The sequence below is a fragment of the Thunnus thynnus genome, chromosome 8 (genome assembly GCF_963924715.1).
Source record: "Thunnus thynnus chromosome 8, fThuThy2.1, whole genome shotgun sequence".
NCBI lineage: Eukaryota > Metazoa > Chordata > Actinopteri > Scombriformes > Scombridae > Thunnus > Thunnus thynnus.
In genome coordinates, this window is record NC_089524.1 from 17790803 (window position 1) to 17805012 (window position 14210).

Consider the following 14210-nt stretch of genomic DNA (forward strand, 5'->3'; position numbering starts at 1 on the left):
CCTTTGTTAAAGATATAACACTGCTAACAATACAGCATCCCTGAAGTAAAAAAAAAAGTAAAAAAGTAAAAGTAATTGGAATATTCCCACTTTATGTGTCATTTTTCAACACCTGACTATGGGGAGAGAAGGTAGAGCATGCAACAATTTAACTTTCCTTCAGGATCCTAACACATCATATTACAGCAACAGTGTTTGCTTTTTACTCCTGTAGCCTTAATGACTCAGATCACAATATAATGAGTTTTACATCATCTTCTTCTAATAATATAATCAAATTCTCTTTTTTTTCAAAATGAAATTGTCTCATTTCTCAGCAATTCATATTTTACTCTAAATAATAAAGTTTACTCAAAGGTGTACCCAGTAGCCAATTTGAGCAGGGATACCATCCCCCTTGTTAGCAAAGTGACCAAAATGCACCCCCCCCCCCCCCCCCCACCCCCCCCCCCCCCCCCCACCCCGTTTATCTGCCATCCCCCCTCTCCATCTCCTAGTAGCAGAGAGAGTGCAGGGGAAGAGATGTTGTTTAGGTGAATATGTTATTCTAGTCTGCCTGACAAATTGTTCCTTTATCTAACTGAGGTTTGTGTAGGTTAGAATCTATGGCCTCCACCATGGCTCTGAAATATCAGTAGCCAAACTGTGCTGTGCATTGATAAATCCATTGCGCCGTCTGTGGTGCTGAAGTAGCCAGATGTAGACAGATTTTTAATTGTGCCTTTTTCTTTCAGCCCTGCCCTTCTGTCAGTATCGTCTTGGATTTATAATATTCTCTAAACTATATACAATAAATATTCAGTTCTGTACTATATTGTAGCCTACATACTCTATAGAGTAGTGTCATATAGAGTAGAGACATAACTACAGATATAGTCTTTACTATAGATATTTGGTGTAACCTGGGAGTGGAGCAGGTAATGTGACTGAGGAAATTAACCTGCACTGACAGCACCGCTCAGCTGCTACAGTTACATAATTCGAGGTGAAGTTTATACCATCAAAACTACAGTGTGTTTTGGAAAATAAGCATTATTAAAATGCTTAATGTCCACATGCAGTAAAAGAATAGGCCTACACAAAATATGTATTTAGCCTAATAGCAGTTCTATTAAATCAAAATTATAAATCGCAATTATATATATATCAAAATTTAGGCTAGACCTATATGATAATCCTGCAGTCCTCAGTGGCCCATCCCCCCTGTTAAAAATTAACAAATCACCTACTGGGTGTACCTAAATTTTAATAGCAAAGCATTATTTTTGAGAGATAGATTCAACCCACCAAGTCATCACCTGTCATTGGTCAAAGTGATGGAGCCCAAGTAAACAAAATTAAGTTTTTTTGTATAAAATGTAATTACAGATATTTATCGTATATTTCAATAATACAAAACGTACACTCGTGTTGAAGCAGTACTAAAATTTGAAGTGAAAAATGCTGAATTCAAGAAAAAAAAAGTATTTACGATTTCCGACCGGCTCATGAAGGCAGCATTTCACCCATCGAGTCAGTTGTGGGTATTCCCATATGACGTGAACGCAGCATAAAACGACAGCAGGCAGAGGTGAAAAGTCTGGATCATGTTTTCATTCCAGCGGAGGCACACTTGAACGACAAAAGGACATTGTAAATAAAGATCAATAGGGCGGTTAGCAGAGCACGTCGAGGTTCTGTTCACGGAGAGAAGACATTGATGTTGTTGTTAGCCAACCAGCTAGCACAAGTTAAAATTTGTTAACGCTAGCTAACGGAGGACCCTGTTAGCTAACCGCCACCATCATCGCTCCTAGCCAGCCAGCTGTGCATCGCCCTGTCTTCCTACGATGGGAAACGCAGCAACTGCCAAGAAAGGCAATGAGCAAGAAAGCGGTGAGCACTATTCAGCTACCTTGTTAGCCATCAAATGTTAGTAATTATACAGCGTGAGGTTGCTTATCCTGAAGTCAGTGAAGAGCAGCCTTTAGCAGTGGTTGTCCAGTGTTAGCAGGACAGTACAGGGATATAGGCTACAGAGAAGAACCATCTTTGGTAGGGCAGTTTACAAGGTGTATTAGCTTCTTCGTTATCATAGCTGTCTGTTTATCTTTAACGGGAGCACCACAGAGGATGCAGCCAGCTAATTATTGTATGTGGCATATAAGCAAAATGGCAGGGTTTCTTTCCCACAGCAGTGAATTCAAAGACAGACTATTGAGTCGATTAAATAAAGCTTTTTACAATTGTCTCATATTGTAACGTTAACTAAAGTTATCAAGGCACCTCGTTTGATTTCTAAAGAGCTAATATTAGCTGACTGCGGCCAGATAACATCCACAAACATTGGTTTCTACTATAGCTGCAGTGCAAGGCCTGCTCACAGCTAACAACAGGTACCTGATAACGACTAAAAAAGCCAAGTTGACCTGGAGGCTTGATGTGGCTAAACCAGGCTAATGACTGTAATACAACAAGTGTTTTTTTTTTTTTTTGGTTTCTAGTGTCGCTTTGTTTTCTAAACAAGGACTGCAAAATGGCTCGCAACAGTTTCCATCCAACATGGTTAACACTGATGTGTCAAGTCAGCTGTCAACAAGTTTACTGTAAATCAAAATGTTATGCCTTTATCGCTGCTTTTCTTACAGTGACATTACCCTATTGTGTTGATGCTATAACATCAAGGGAAAGGTAGCTCCCTTCCTAGTTAGATTGCACCTGTTGAGGAGCAATACAAAGTGCTCTATCAATCACTTGAGAACAGTAGCCAGAGGGCACTCAGTCGTGTTTAGTGTGTATTTGGCAGTAATGACCGAGCTAATCCACTAAACTGTACCATGCCTAGTGGTCTGTCTGGAAAGCACTGATCTTGACCTGCTTTCTGATTGGCAGTCATCCACACAGTCTCACGGCCTTGTGACTTAAGCCACCTGTAGTTTCTACAGGGAGGGCCTGAGTGTTGTGTACAATTACACCGTGATGCAAACAGCAAGCTGCTTAGAAACATGTTAACATGTTCTAGGTCTCATTTAGATTTTTGTTTTCATCTGAGGCCTTTTATGCAGTTAGTGGCCCATACTGAGTGTGACTACAAAACAAACCTTACATTTCTGTAATACCAGCATCCCTTAAAACAACAGAATGCAGTATGGGGGTCAGATTGTAAGGGCGACTTCAGGCATAAGAGAAAGCTGTTTGAGGAACTGCATTGTTCAGTTTTACCGCCAGAGAGCATGATAACCTGGAGATAATTTGCCTCTATGTTAGTCAGTGGGCGTTAGAGACCTACACTTAGTTTCCTTATCAGCACTCTGAATGCACCATAGCTGTGCAATGTTTTTGACATAACATTCAGAGGCTGGCCTTTTAGTGTGCTTTCCTTACTTTGTATACCTTTTTGTCAAAACATCACCATTTGCATGGGGGACCTACTGTACAAGTGCTTTCAAATGACACAGCATAGAGAAAGTTGACATACAGTTGGTCACTGAAACTGAAGTAGTGTACTTAAACAGGAAGCTTAACTTTATGTGGTTAGCCGAGCATTGCAATGTTCTCGGCTGCATACAGGAAGCTGGTATCACTCGTTGGTCTCCAGTCTGAAAACGGTTACTTTGCTTGCGAGCCCTTTTTTTTCTCAGACATCAGGAAATTCATCTAAAAAATGGCCCAGGGAAAGGATCAATCTTTCGCCAGCCGTCTTTTTCACATATGTCGTAAGACTAACCAAGAGCACAAAGGACAAGAGAGTGAGGTGCCTCATATCTCTGAGTTCACCATCATGTGGGATAAGTTGAGTAAGTGCAGTGTTACTTTTACACAGAAAATGAGTCCACCACTATCTGTAGCGCTGAGCTGGAGGAGTTTTAGTCTGTGTTTGTTGCGCTTGTTTGCAGGAAGATTGATTAACATGAAGTTTATAATAAGTGGCATATTACTCTATTATGATTTTAGTAAGTTTGAGAAGCCTTTATGTTTGATTAGGCATGGATGTGGTTGTTCAGTCAGCTCTCATTTGTTGAACAACAAGCAGCAGTCTGGTTTCATATCCTTTTATTATTTAGAGTTTCTCCTTACCTCCTTTTTGGATCTGACATCAGTAAAAGCAGCTTAGGTGTGACACTTTGTAGTACAGGCCATTTGCAGCGCTTCAGTTGCTTTCTTCATCTTTAATATCTCTGTCCTGTCATTTTTTTCGTGCACGGTGTTCTGCAAATTATGAAAAGTGTTTTTTTATGTGTGCTTTGTACAATGTCTTTTCAGTCTGTTGTTTTTTCCTTCTTTGTGACAAATGTTTGTATTTTTTCAATATTTTCCAGAGTATTCTCCAATACCTTTGAGGAGTTTGACCTAAATATTGAACAGAATTGAACCCTACTGAACAGAAATATCCTGTTGTTAAGAACTAACTCAAAATGAAGATGCTGTTACAACATTATATAAATGATTCCCCTGACTATTGATTATAGCTATATTTTTCTGAGACATTGGAATAAAAACAGTCTTTTTTTTTTAACTCAAATGATCTTGTTGTTTTAATGTAGCATAATTTCTGTCAGGTGGTAGGAATGCCTTATGTTGTCTTCTTCAGTGTCATTTTGTTGTGTGTTGCATTGAACCCACTTGAATCTCTAATGTTCTTGTTTTTAAACACTTCATAAATGTTTCTTCCTCTCTTTCTCTTCTCCATCATTTCCATCCATGTGGGTGAATGTTCCTGCAAACCCTTGGTGAACTGTAGAGACTTTTGGTATGCTCATTTTTCTATGAGACATCCTAAGTCACAGAGAGGATGTTAGGCTTACTTGAGTTTATTCTTCAGCCTACCAGGCTTGTATTGTATTGTATCTTATTACAGAGATTTAGATTAATTGGGCTATGCAGCTTCCACATATAAAACAGTATTTCAATGTTAGGTATGCATTTAAATCAGTAGCTGCCTACCAAAGTGCTTCACCAATAGACACTAGACACTTGCCATGACTCTGTGACTTTGGACATCTCATGTCTGCTGTGACTTTCACAATGCACTGTCTTTCTAATGCCTGCACTGTAGTCTCAGTTGTGTTCTGCATTTTGTCTTTTCTCCTTTTCTGCCTATTATTATGATCATGATTATTATTATTATCATTATTATTATTATTATTATTGCCCCCCCCTTTACTCCCACCTACTCCTGAAAGGGATGCAGAATAGCTTTTTTTAAATTGGCCAGTTCTGTAAAGCCCACAAGAGCTCTTTGCATCACTTTATTCATTAAAATTTCCCGCTTAGGTGTGTGGTTTTGTTCAGGAGGTATCTTTTGCTGAATTTTGTCAAGTATAGTCCTTTCTCCCCAGTACTTGACATTTGCCTGACCTTATAAGATGCATTTTTCCTGAACATGTGAACTGCCTTTGTTTATTTTTCCCGAATACGTTAAACTGCCCTGGTTTGTTATTTCCCCCCTCAACGTGTCATGACATTGTTTGAGTGCCGAAATGCTAATTGTTGTTTTACAATTTCCTCTCTTTTTATAGTGAAAGAGTTCTTAGCTAAAGCCAAAGAAGATTTTTTAAGAAAATGGGAGTGTCCACCACAGGTAACATGATCATGATATTTCTTCATAAGTACTTTCCTTTAAGAATTAAGACTTTTAATTCCCCTTGATACTCTGGGGACAAATGATTAGACGTTTTGGAAGATAGCATCTAGCCACTTCCTTTAGTTCAAAATAGCATAGATCTTGTTGATTTGAATGCAAGCTGATTGCGTAATTTAACTGTGTCCATAAGAGGCATTTACTCTATAACATCTCCATCCAGCTACATGTGTCAATGAAAACATAACGTTTAATTAGTAGTATCTACAAGAGCTAAAAGTATACCAAACTTGCAAGTAGAATTGGAGCATTGAAATCATCAGTTTGCTTTCTCACTTCTACTGACAATGTTTTTCCTCAGAGCACAACGGGCCTGGACGACTTTGATAGGTTCAAGACTCTGGGTACTGGCTCATTTGGGCGAGTTATGCTTGTCAAACATAAAGGAACAAACCAGTTCTACGCCATGAAGATCTTGGACAAACAAAAAGTAGGTGTATGGTTTTAAAGAAAACATTTCACCCTTTCTCAAGAACTCGTGTTGTTAATGAGGGTAGTCTGTCATAAGCAAACTTCTGTAAGCTTGGCAAATGCTGTAAAAACATAAATCTTGTGAATCTCACAAAAGGAAATGCTACACTTCCTTTTGTGTTTCGTGTGCTGCCTTTATGTTATCATTAAAAACCTCAGAGGCGCTTCATATTTCGATCCTTTAAATACTGATGTGAAAGACGTAGGAGGAGATTAGCGGGTCCGCAGCGCGTTGCTCGTCTGTCAGTATTCTTTCCCCTTGAATTTCACACAGTTGGTTTAAGTAAAGGAAACATGTCTGACTTTCTGTTTCGGCTCCACTGCTTAAAGACTTTCCTTTTTATGGTTTCTCATTGGCTCTCACTGTATGGCTTCTCAGTTTGTATGCTGAGCTCTTATTGTTCCATCCCAGAGGTCCTAAAGGATTATAGTGTTTTTTGCAGATTTTAATCCATTTACTACAAATCATGTAGTGTATACGTCACATTGCTGCTAACCACTGTATGCCATCGTCTTCAGGTTTGTGTTTTTACTGCTTTCCAGGTAGCAATGGGTTCCCATCTACTGTAGATATTTCACTACAGTATGCAAATGAATCAGAGTAAACATCATGGCCAGGTGTTTTATTATTGCGTGGTATTGCAGCTGATTGAATACATGTCTGAAAGTTGGTTGTGGTGACATGCTAGTTTGAATGTCTGACATTTCACACTTGAAAGTAAGCATTCAAACACAAGCCTTTTTCTTTTTTTTTTCTTTTTTTTTAAAGCAAAGCGTTACCAAATAAGGATGAACTTTTCCATGATGTCTGTAATGTGTTGTTTTTATTGATAGTCATCTGACTTTGACTCTCTGACAGTGTAGTTTATGGATGCAATGCTGTTCAGCAGCTGCCTCTTTTGTATCTCAATGCTTACCATAAACTCATAAAATGCACCAGACTGGCAGAATTTTCAAATCACTTGCACTTTCTGTTACTTTACCGTGTAACAGAAATTTTGGCAGAAATAAAAACAGAGCCAGTTATAGCTTGTTTTGATTTTTCAGGTGGTGAAGTTGAAGCAGATAGAACACACACTAAATGAAAAGAGAATATTACAGGCCGTCTCCTTCCCCTTCCTCGTCAGATTGGAGTACGCTTTCAAGGTATGTGCAGGCACCCAACTCTTCCAAGCAACTAGCTGGTTACCAGTTGTTACCATATTACCAGAGATTGGCTGACCGTTTAGTCCATGTGTCATAGTGCTACAGTTGATACATTTTACCTACAACAAATCAGCCAACTAAATGTAAACAATAAAACATAGACACAACAGCATAGCCATAGCCATATTATACCATTATTTAGCCGATTGGTGATTTTCCACCATGTGATCAGTTGTTGTGGCCCTGCTTATGAGTTTCTTGCTTTGTTTAACAGGACAACTCAAACCTCTACATGGTGATGGAATATGTGCCCGGTGGAGAGATGTTCTCACACCTCAGACGCATTGGAAGGTTCAGGTATGGCGTAGATATAATTTAAAATGTTATTTTAAGTATTTAATTTTTTTTTTTTTTTTTGCAGTGTTCTTTAAACCACTCAGAGCTGGACAGAGGTTCAGCTGGTCTGGCAATTTTGTGGATGAAATGGCTTGAGACAGACATAATTTTGAGTTGGCTCGACTATAAATGATTCAGTTCAGTCCTTCATTCACAAGAGACTTGTTCATATATTGCACCAATGCCTGACTGTCCATCCTCCCCTCTTTCAGTGAACACCATGCACGATTTTATGCAGCTCAGATAGTACTCACCTTCGAGTACCTCCATTCCTTAGACCTCATCTACAGAGACCTGAAGCCTGAAAATCTGCTCATAGATCAACATGGCTATATCCAGGTACACTACTAAACTATTTGTTGTGCCCCGTCGGTAGGCAAGAGAGGAATCAGAAACATTTTTCCCTCACTTATCAGTTGCTATTAGAAAACAGCTGAGAATTAATGTGTGCAGCTCCTGCATATGGGTATAAAGACAAGTAAAAATAGCCATGGTTTTATAATGTTGCTGTTTTTTCATCAGGTCACAGACTTTGGCTTTGCCAAAAGAGTAAAAGGCAGGACCTGGACATTGTGTGGAACTCCTGAGTACCTGGCTCCAGAAATCATCCTCAGCAAGGTGAGCCCTACATATCCAACAGAGCCCTTACAGATGTTACTACAGCACAGTATAGTAACGTGTTTATGGGCAAAAGTGTTAGGACAATAGCATGTACCTGGTTGGTGGTTATTTTTTATTATTTATTTTATTATTTTTATCATTTTTGCTCTGTACTCCAGCACGCTGGATTTGAAATGAAACATCATTTCAAAACACAATGTCATTCAAAGTAGATTTCCATCAAAACTCTTGGTTTACAGCCAACCAAGTACAGCCATTGTAAATTCATTGAATTTTCCTGTTTCTCTCAGGGCTACAACAAAGCTGTGGACTGGTGGGCACTTGGAGTCCTTATCTATGAGATGGCTGCTGGTTACCCTCCCTTTTTTGCTGATCAGCCCATCCAGATCTATGAAAAGATTGTGTCTGGCAAGGTACACTGAGATCACCACAAAGTCTTAGAGTTTAAAACTACTTGAATTTCAACCACAAGTACTGTGATATTGTTTATCCAAATTTTCTTTATGGCTCTTTATTTTACTGTAACTGAGCACATGAAAAACAAACATTGAAAAGTGGGGGGTTTTTTTGTGCTGCTCATGCTTATTTATCTTATAGTTCCATTCTTCTTTTTCGCTCCTGCAGGTACGATTCCCCTCTCACTTTAGCTCTGACCTGAAGGATCTGCTGAGAAACCTGCTCCAGGTGGACCTGACAAAGAGATTCGGGAACCTGAAGAATGGTGTGAATGACATAAAAAATCACAAGTGGTTCTCCACAACAGACTGGATCGCCATCTACGAGAGAAAGGTTGGTTTTGATTCTTTTGTCGGAAGGAAGAACCAGTATATCAGTCAACCAGGTGATAAGTATTTATTGTGCCAAAACATGTTTCTGAATCCAGAACCATGTTAGGACGTATCTGTTACTCTCCATCGTTTGGTTCCTGTTCTTTTTATAGAAAGTTCTCATGTTAAAGAGATCCCTAAGAGCCACTATTGTGCCTCATGTTCAAGTGTTACCCATTTTATTTTTAAAGTTAGTCTCGCTACTTCAAAAAACTAATATTTCTTTGTACTATTACTCATTTCAAAAGTGATTCATTACATCTTGTTACATTTTTTGCGATTAGCAACTGTATTTTTAACTTAAAAATTATGTACAGGTGTCTTTCCACTGCATGTTTCTCTGAATGATCACAGAGAAGCTTGAAATTTTTTAAAATCTGTATCACAAACTTGGTAAAACTGCCAATCAGGAGACGACATAATTTACCACTAATACCACTAAATCATCCGGCCCTCTGGAAGTAATGCGGCCCCGTGCTTTTTACATCTGGACATGTGTTTGGTTGTTTTTGTGCTCATCCTCCTCTAAAAGCTTGTTTCCATTTAGAAAAAAAAAATCTTTTAACATTGCTCTCGCCAAAACACATCACTTTTGTCAGTCCATTAGTTGTAAATAAAATTCCCCAAAATAATCAAGAAGACATTAGGTTATTCTTTTGCACTTATTTTACCCCTGAGAGTCATGGCCTCCACTGAAAAAAGTTTGACACAAAAGACATTTGTAAAGAATATCAGTTCATACCAATCGACCAATCAATTAGAGCACCTGAGTGCTCTTTATTAATGACTTTTTAACAAATCTTCTTTATTTTTCTTAACGAGTATAAACACAAATGATCTATTGCCATTGAACATACCGTAACATCTCAGTTGGAGTAACAATGAGCCCCATTTACACAAGCTGTCAACAATTCCATGTAAATAATGTCAAGAAAAGTAAGAACCCATTGTCTGACGGTCAAAATGTGTTGGGGGCTTCCAGCGTACTGCAATCATTTTCTTAGTGACTGTTATACATGAAAGCACTAGACGCTTCTGATATTAAGGGCCCCAAAATGAAGAAATGTCATTCAAAATTAAAACTGGTATGGTCACAGGCACTGTTTCTGAAATAAGCGTCGTCAGTTTGGAGGCAACACCCTGCCAGAATTGGGCAACAGGCGGGCATTCTTGTGTCATATGGAGAAATGTGCCAGGAGTTTTTAATGAGCACAAGGAAACATCCATAACTCTCGTGAGATAAAACTCCTGTGCACAAAATTATAATGAATCTGCAGATGGTCGGGATTCCGAGAGACCAGGTTAATATTAGCCCGTACCACACTCCAATCAAAGTCATGCTCCCATCCTAGGACATCCCCTCTCTATATTCTGTCTAAAGGGAGCGTTTTGTAGGAGGCCTCAATAAAATACTGGTACAAGGCGGACACCGTACCTCTAGATCCTCTTTTTGTAACGATCAGCTCATGAAGTGGATGTACGGACAACAGGTGCTGCCGTGGTACACCGTGCGCCTTGAGAGCTGCCCAAAGCTGTAAATTAAAAAAAGAAGGATGTGCCTGGCACGTTGAAGCTGTTCTTAATGACCTGAAAGGAGTGTAACCCGTCTGTATCCTCTTACTAAATGATGAGGGAAATGAATGCAGCGTGTAGAACCTTAACAGAAAATCATGAATTACATATAAATAATATCAGCCCTTGATTTACATTCATTGATAGTTTGAAAAAAAACAAACTTGTTTTTCTCTTAGGTTGAAGCCCCCTTCTTGCCAAAGTGCAGAGGACCAGGAGACACGAGCAACTTTGACGACTATGAAGAGGAGGACATTCGTATCTCACAAACAGAAAAGTGTGCAAAAGAGTTTGCTGAGTTCTAGTGAGTGGGCAAGAGTCCCATCTGGGCTCACGTGTTTTGGGATATTTGCACTCTCCTGAGGGTTAAGGTGGAGCTGGGGCTGTCACGTGTTCAAAACAAATGCCTAGTTCCTTCATTACACACAGCTGAATGAGGTCCTTCTTGCCATGATATTGCGTGCAGTTAGCACTAACCTATACACAGGCACATTATGCAGACACCCCTTGTGCTGCGACACAAAAATACTAGACCACGTTCTCATCTTCTGTCCTCCTTTTTTTTTCTTTTTTTTTAATTTTAAATTTTGTTTCCTATGTTTGCCACTTTTGAAAATCCTCCCTGCTCCTGGTTTCAATTCAAATAATTGTTTGAAAAGCAACATGAAAACTAATATTATGCCCTTTCTCAAGTGGCACAAAGAGTGATTGATTGTATTAGCTGGTATTGCACATATTGTGATTTTAAGCTTTTGGTTCCTAACATTGAGTTTTGCCAGTTATCTATCGTCTGTTACATGCCTGAGTGTGTTTTTAGGGTTCCGTTTATTATTCATTAATCATTAACCGTTGTTCATCATTCTGGTGTCCTTAAGGCCTAGAACCGTGTATTTGTGCATATAGAAATATATATGAGACATAAGATTTTCAAAAACTTTGTGTTGTTAAAAAGCATGACCAAAATTCAAGTGAAGGAAAAGAAACACTGATGACTTCTTGTAGTTTCTTGGTTTCAGCACTCGGGCATTCAATTCTGGAGCAGTTGGATTTACAGTGACAAGTGTTATTATGATGCAGAAAACTTGTCAGTGCTGTATTAGTTGATCAATTGTAGCATTGTTTTATCCATATCCGGTCACAGGACATTTCCTTTTACCTCAGACTAGGTGTGGTATTAAATGAATGGAATGAGATATATTTTTCAGGTACAACTCTGTCACAAGTATGTCACTCCTCACAGTAGGTCATGGTCTTTGGCACATCCAAAAAATATATGAAGTGCGTCGACATAGCATTTTTCACGACATTGCTGAAAGCTGAAAGGTCAGTTGTCATTGTGGATGCGAAGCAGTGTTGGTCACATGGACATATTTTGTCCAGTCTGGCTTTTCAATTTTTGTTTTTAAATGCTAATTGCGCTTTAGCAGCGCTCTCGAGACATTGTGTAACTGCCATATTTGTTTAATTTTCATATTTACTTTTGCATGTTTGTTACGTTTGTACAGCAGTGTCACAACAAGGTAATAGTGCCCTAAAAGTGTTCCCATCTTTTCCTTTCTTTTTTTTTTTTTTGTCATTTTTGTTTTGTTACCTTTTAAATTGTTTCATAGCCTTGGACATTGATGCATTAGATTTTTATCTCAGTGACGTATTCCTCTGCATAATCCCATGAAAGCAAAACTAAACAATTAACCATGAAACGATAACAGCAAACTGAAATATCATAACCTTAAAATATTCATTCATATTGGTCACTACGTGGTTGAACCATCTACTTACTGCAGCTATAACTTGTAGTCTCTTTGCATCATTTTCCAAGCAATGTGCACACTGTGATGGAGCAATATTTGCTCATTCTTCCTCGCAAAATTGCTTAGGCTGAGTCAGGTCAGTTAGAGAACGTCAATAGACAAAAACATTGGGGTCTTGTCACACATTTTCAAAGGGAAACAGGTCAAGAGATTGACTTTTGAAGAACATTTTTGTCATTGTAAATCACTCCTGTTAAGTTATTGTTCACGCATATTTAATACATATATTCTCCCCTTGAGAGAAATGTAGGTTTTTATAAGGGATTTTTCTGTACTGGGCACCATTCATTTCCCATTAATTCTGACGCATTGCCTGTCCTTGCTGCTGAAATGTAGCTCCTGCCTCCGCAGACTCCTCACAGGCATGACCGGTTGACATTGTATCCTAACAGGTGTTTATACAACCTGTTTGTCAAACGTTCAACACCTACAAGGCTATTGTGTCTGCCTGTTGAACTTCCAGATGTCAGAAAAGCACCTGATCGTTCTTGCTTTTGTGAACCTTTGAGAGAAGTTTGTCTTTGTCTGCCTCCCACAGGACGGTCAGTTTAAGATCATTTCTGCAGGTCGGACACTCAGGGTTGTGGGGAAATCAAAGTTTTACATTTCACTCCTCGTTGGAAACAATAATGCGTTGTTGACAGTCTTTTAATTTAAAGTCTCATGAATCTTCTGAAGTTTTTAATCATTATTTGACATTATTTGTGCTCAAGTCTTTGTAGATGAGAAAAAAAAATGCAATTTAATCAAGTTCAACAATCTTTGACAACCAAATGTGAAAAGGTTTGGAGACTGAGTGCTTTTTTTAAGGTACTGATGTACTGTATATGGATATTGGCTATGCCTGAATTTCAACTTTTTTTTTCCTAGATTGAGCACATGATGCAATGTTTTATTTAGCCCTTATTTCCTTTCAAAAGGCACAACAGTTTCTTATGCTATTTTTATTTATATTTGTCTAATAAAATTACATTTTAAATGATAGTTCTCAGTATGTATAAGGAGACATGTTTTATTCACAAAAGTGTTATAAACAGTGAATATTATTATTTATTTGTACATTTATTTTCATTTGCCCTTATTAAAAAGAAAACATTTATAGAAATTAAGATATTTACCAGAGTTAATGCACATTGATGCCTCTCATGCCTATTTAAAATGGTAGCCTTTTTAATTTCTTTCTTTCTTTCTTTACCCTTTTATTGCTTTAGGAAATTAAGTTTATTCGAAGGGAATCCAACATTATTTTCCCAGTTTGGTATAATAGGGTTGAACAGAATGTAATTGTGGATCCATGATATGTTTTATTTGGACAAAGTCTGAAAAACTACACCTGGGAATTCAGCATGTTTCAATCCAAACTGCCTGTGTGTAAATCTTCCCAGAAACTGTGTAGGAAATCCACAGCTCTTGTTATGTGTCATTTATCCCCCCTCATGTGTGTAATAATGTTTGTCATATGTGATGTAAATGATGGCACTTTCCCTGAGCCTCTTCACACTCCTGACTAAAGAAAATCAGTTTGAGTTATTTGTAGTTAGTCACACATGCCAGTATGGGATCAATAATCTGAGATCTGTGTTTGTATTTAGTTTGTGGGATATTTTGCACATCATTTAGAAGGCTGACACGTTTTTCTCACCCATATTTACTTGTGTTTGCAAGGGGAATATTCTTTGCTGTAGCAGATTTTATGTAACAAAGGATATGTCACTATAATAAATTCTTTTTATTAAAAATCATAAT

General features: G+C 38.3%; 1 protein-coding gene across 2 annotated transcripts; it reads left to right on the forward strand.

Moving 5' to 3' along the window:
- The first annotated feature begins 1531 nt into the window (after positions 1-1531).
- Positions 1532-14209, forward strand: prkacba (protein kinase, cAMP-dependent, catalytic, beta a). Of its 2 annotated transcripts, none has more exons than XM_067596838.1 (10): positions 1532-1875; positions 5499-5560; positions 5922-6050; positions 7139-7237; positions 7512-7594; positions 7846-7972; positions 8156-8251; positions 8545-8667; positions 8879-9043; positions 10833-14209. In XM_067596838.1, the coding sequence occupies exons 1-10, from the start codon at positions 1830-1832 to the stop codon at positions 10956-10958; spliced, it is 1056 nt and encodes a 351-aa protein (XP_067452939.1). In that variant the 5' UTR covers positions 1532-1829; the 3' UTR covers positions 10959-14209. The 2 variants fall into 2 exon arrangements, with proteins under 2 accessions (XP_067452939.1, XP_067452938.1); XM_067596837.1 differs by lacking the exon at positions 1532-1875 and adding an exon at positions 3539-3776.
- Position 14210: the final 1 nt, after the last annotated feature.

What these genes read in the sequence shown, in the direction of transcription:
- prkacba (XM_067596837.1), top strand. Translation starts at nt 3,644, where the DNA reads ATGGCCCAGGGAAAGGATCAATCTTTCGCCAGCCGTCTTTTTCACATA. An exon ending in ATCAACATGGCTATATCCAG is followed by an intron (nt 7,973 to 8,155) that starts GTACACTACTAA and finishes TTTTTTCATCAG; the next exon opens with GTCACAGACTTTGGCTTTGC. An exon ending in AAAAGATTGTGTCTGGCAAG is followed by an intron (nt 8,668 to 8,878) that starts GTACACTGAGAT and finishes TCGCTCCTGCAG; the next exon opens with GTACGATTCCCCTCTCACTT.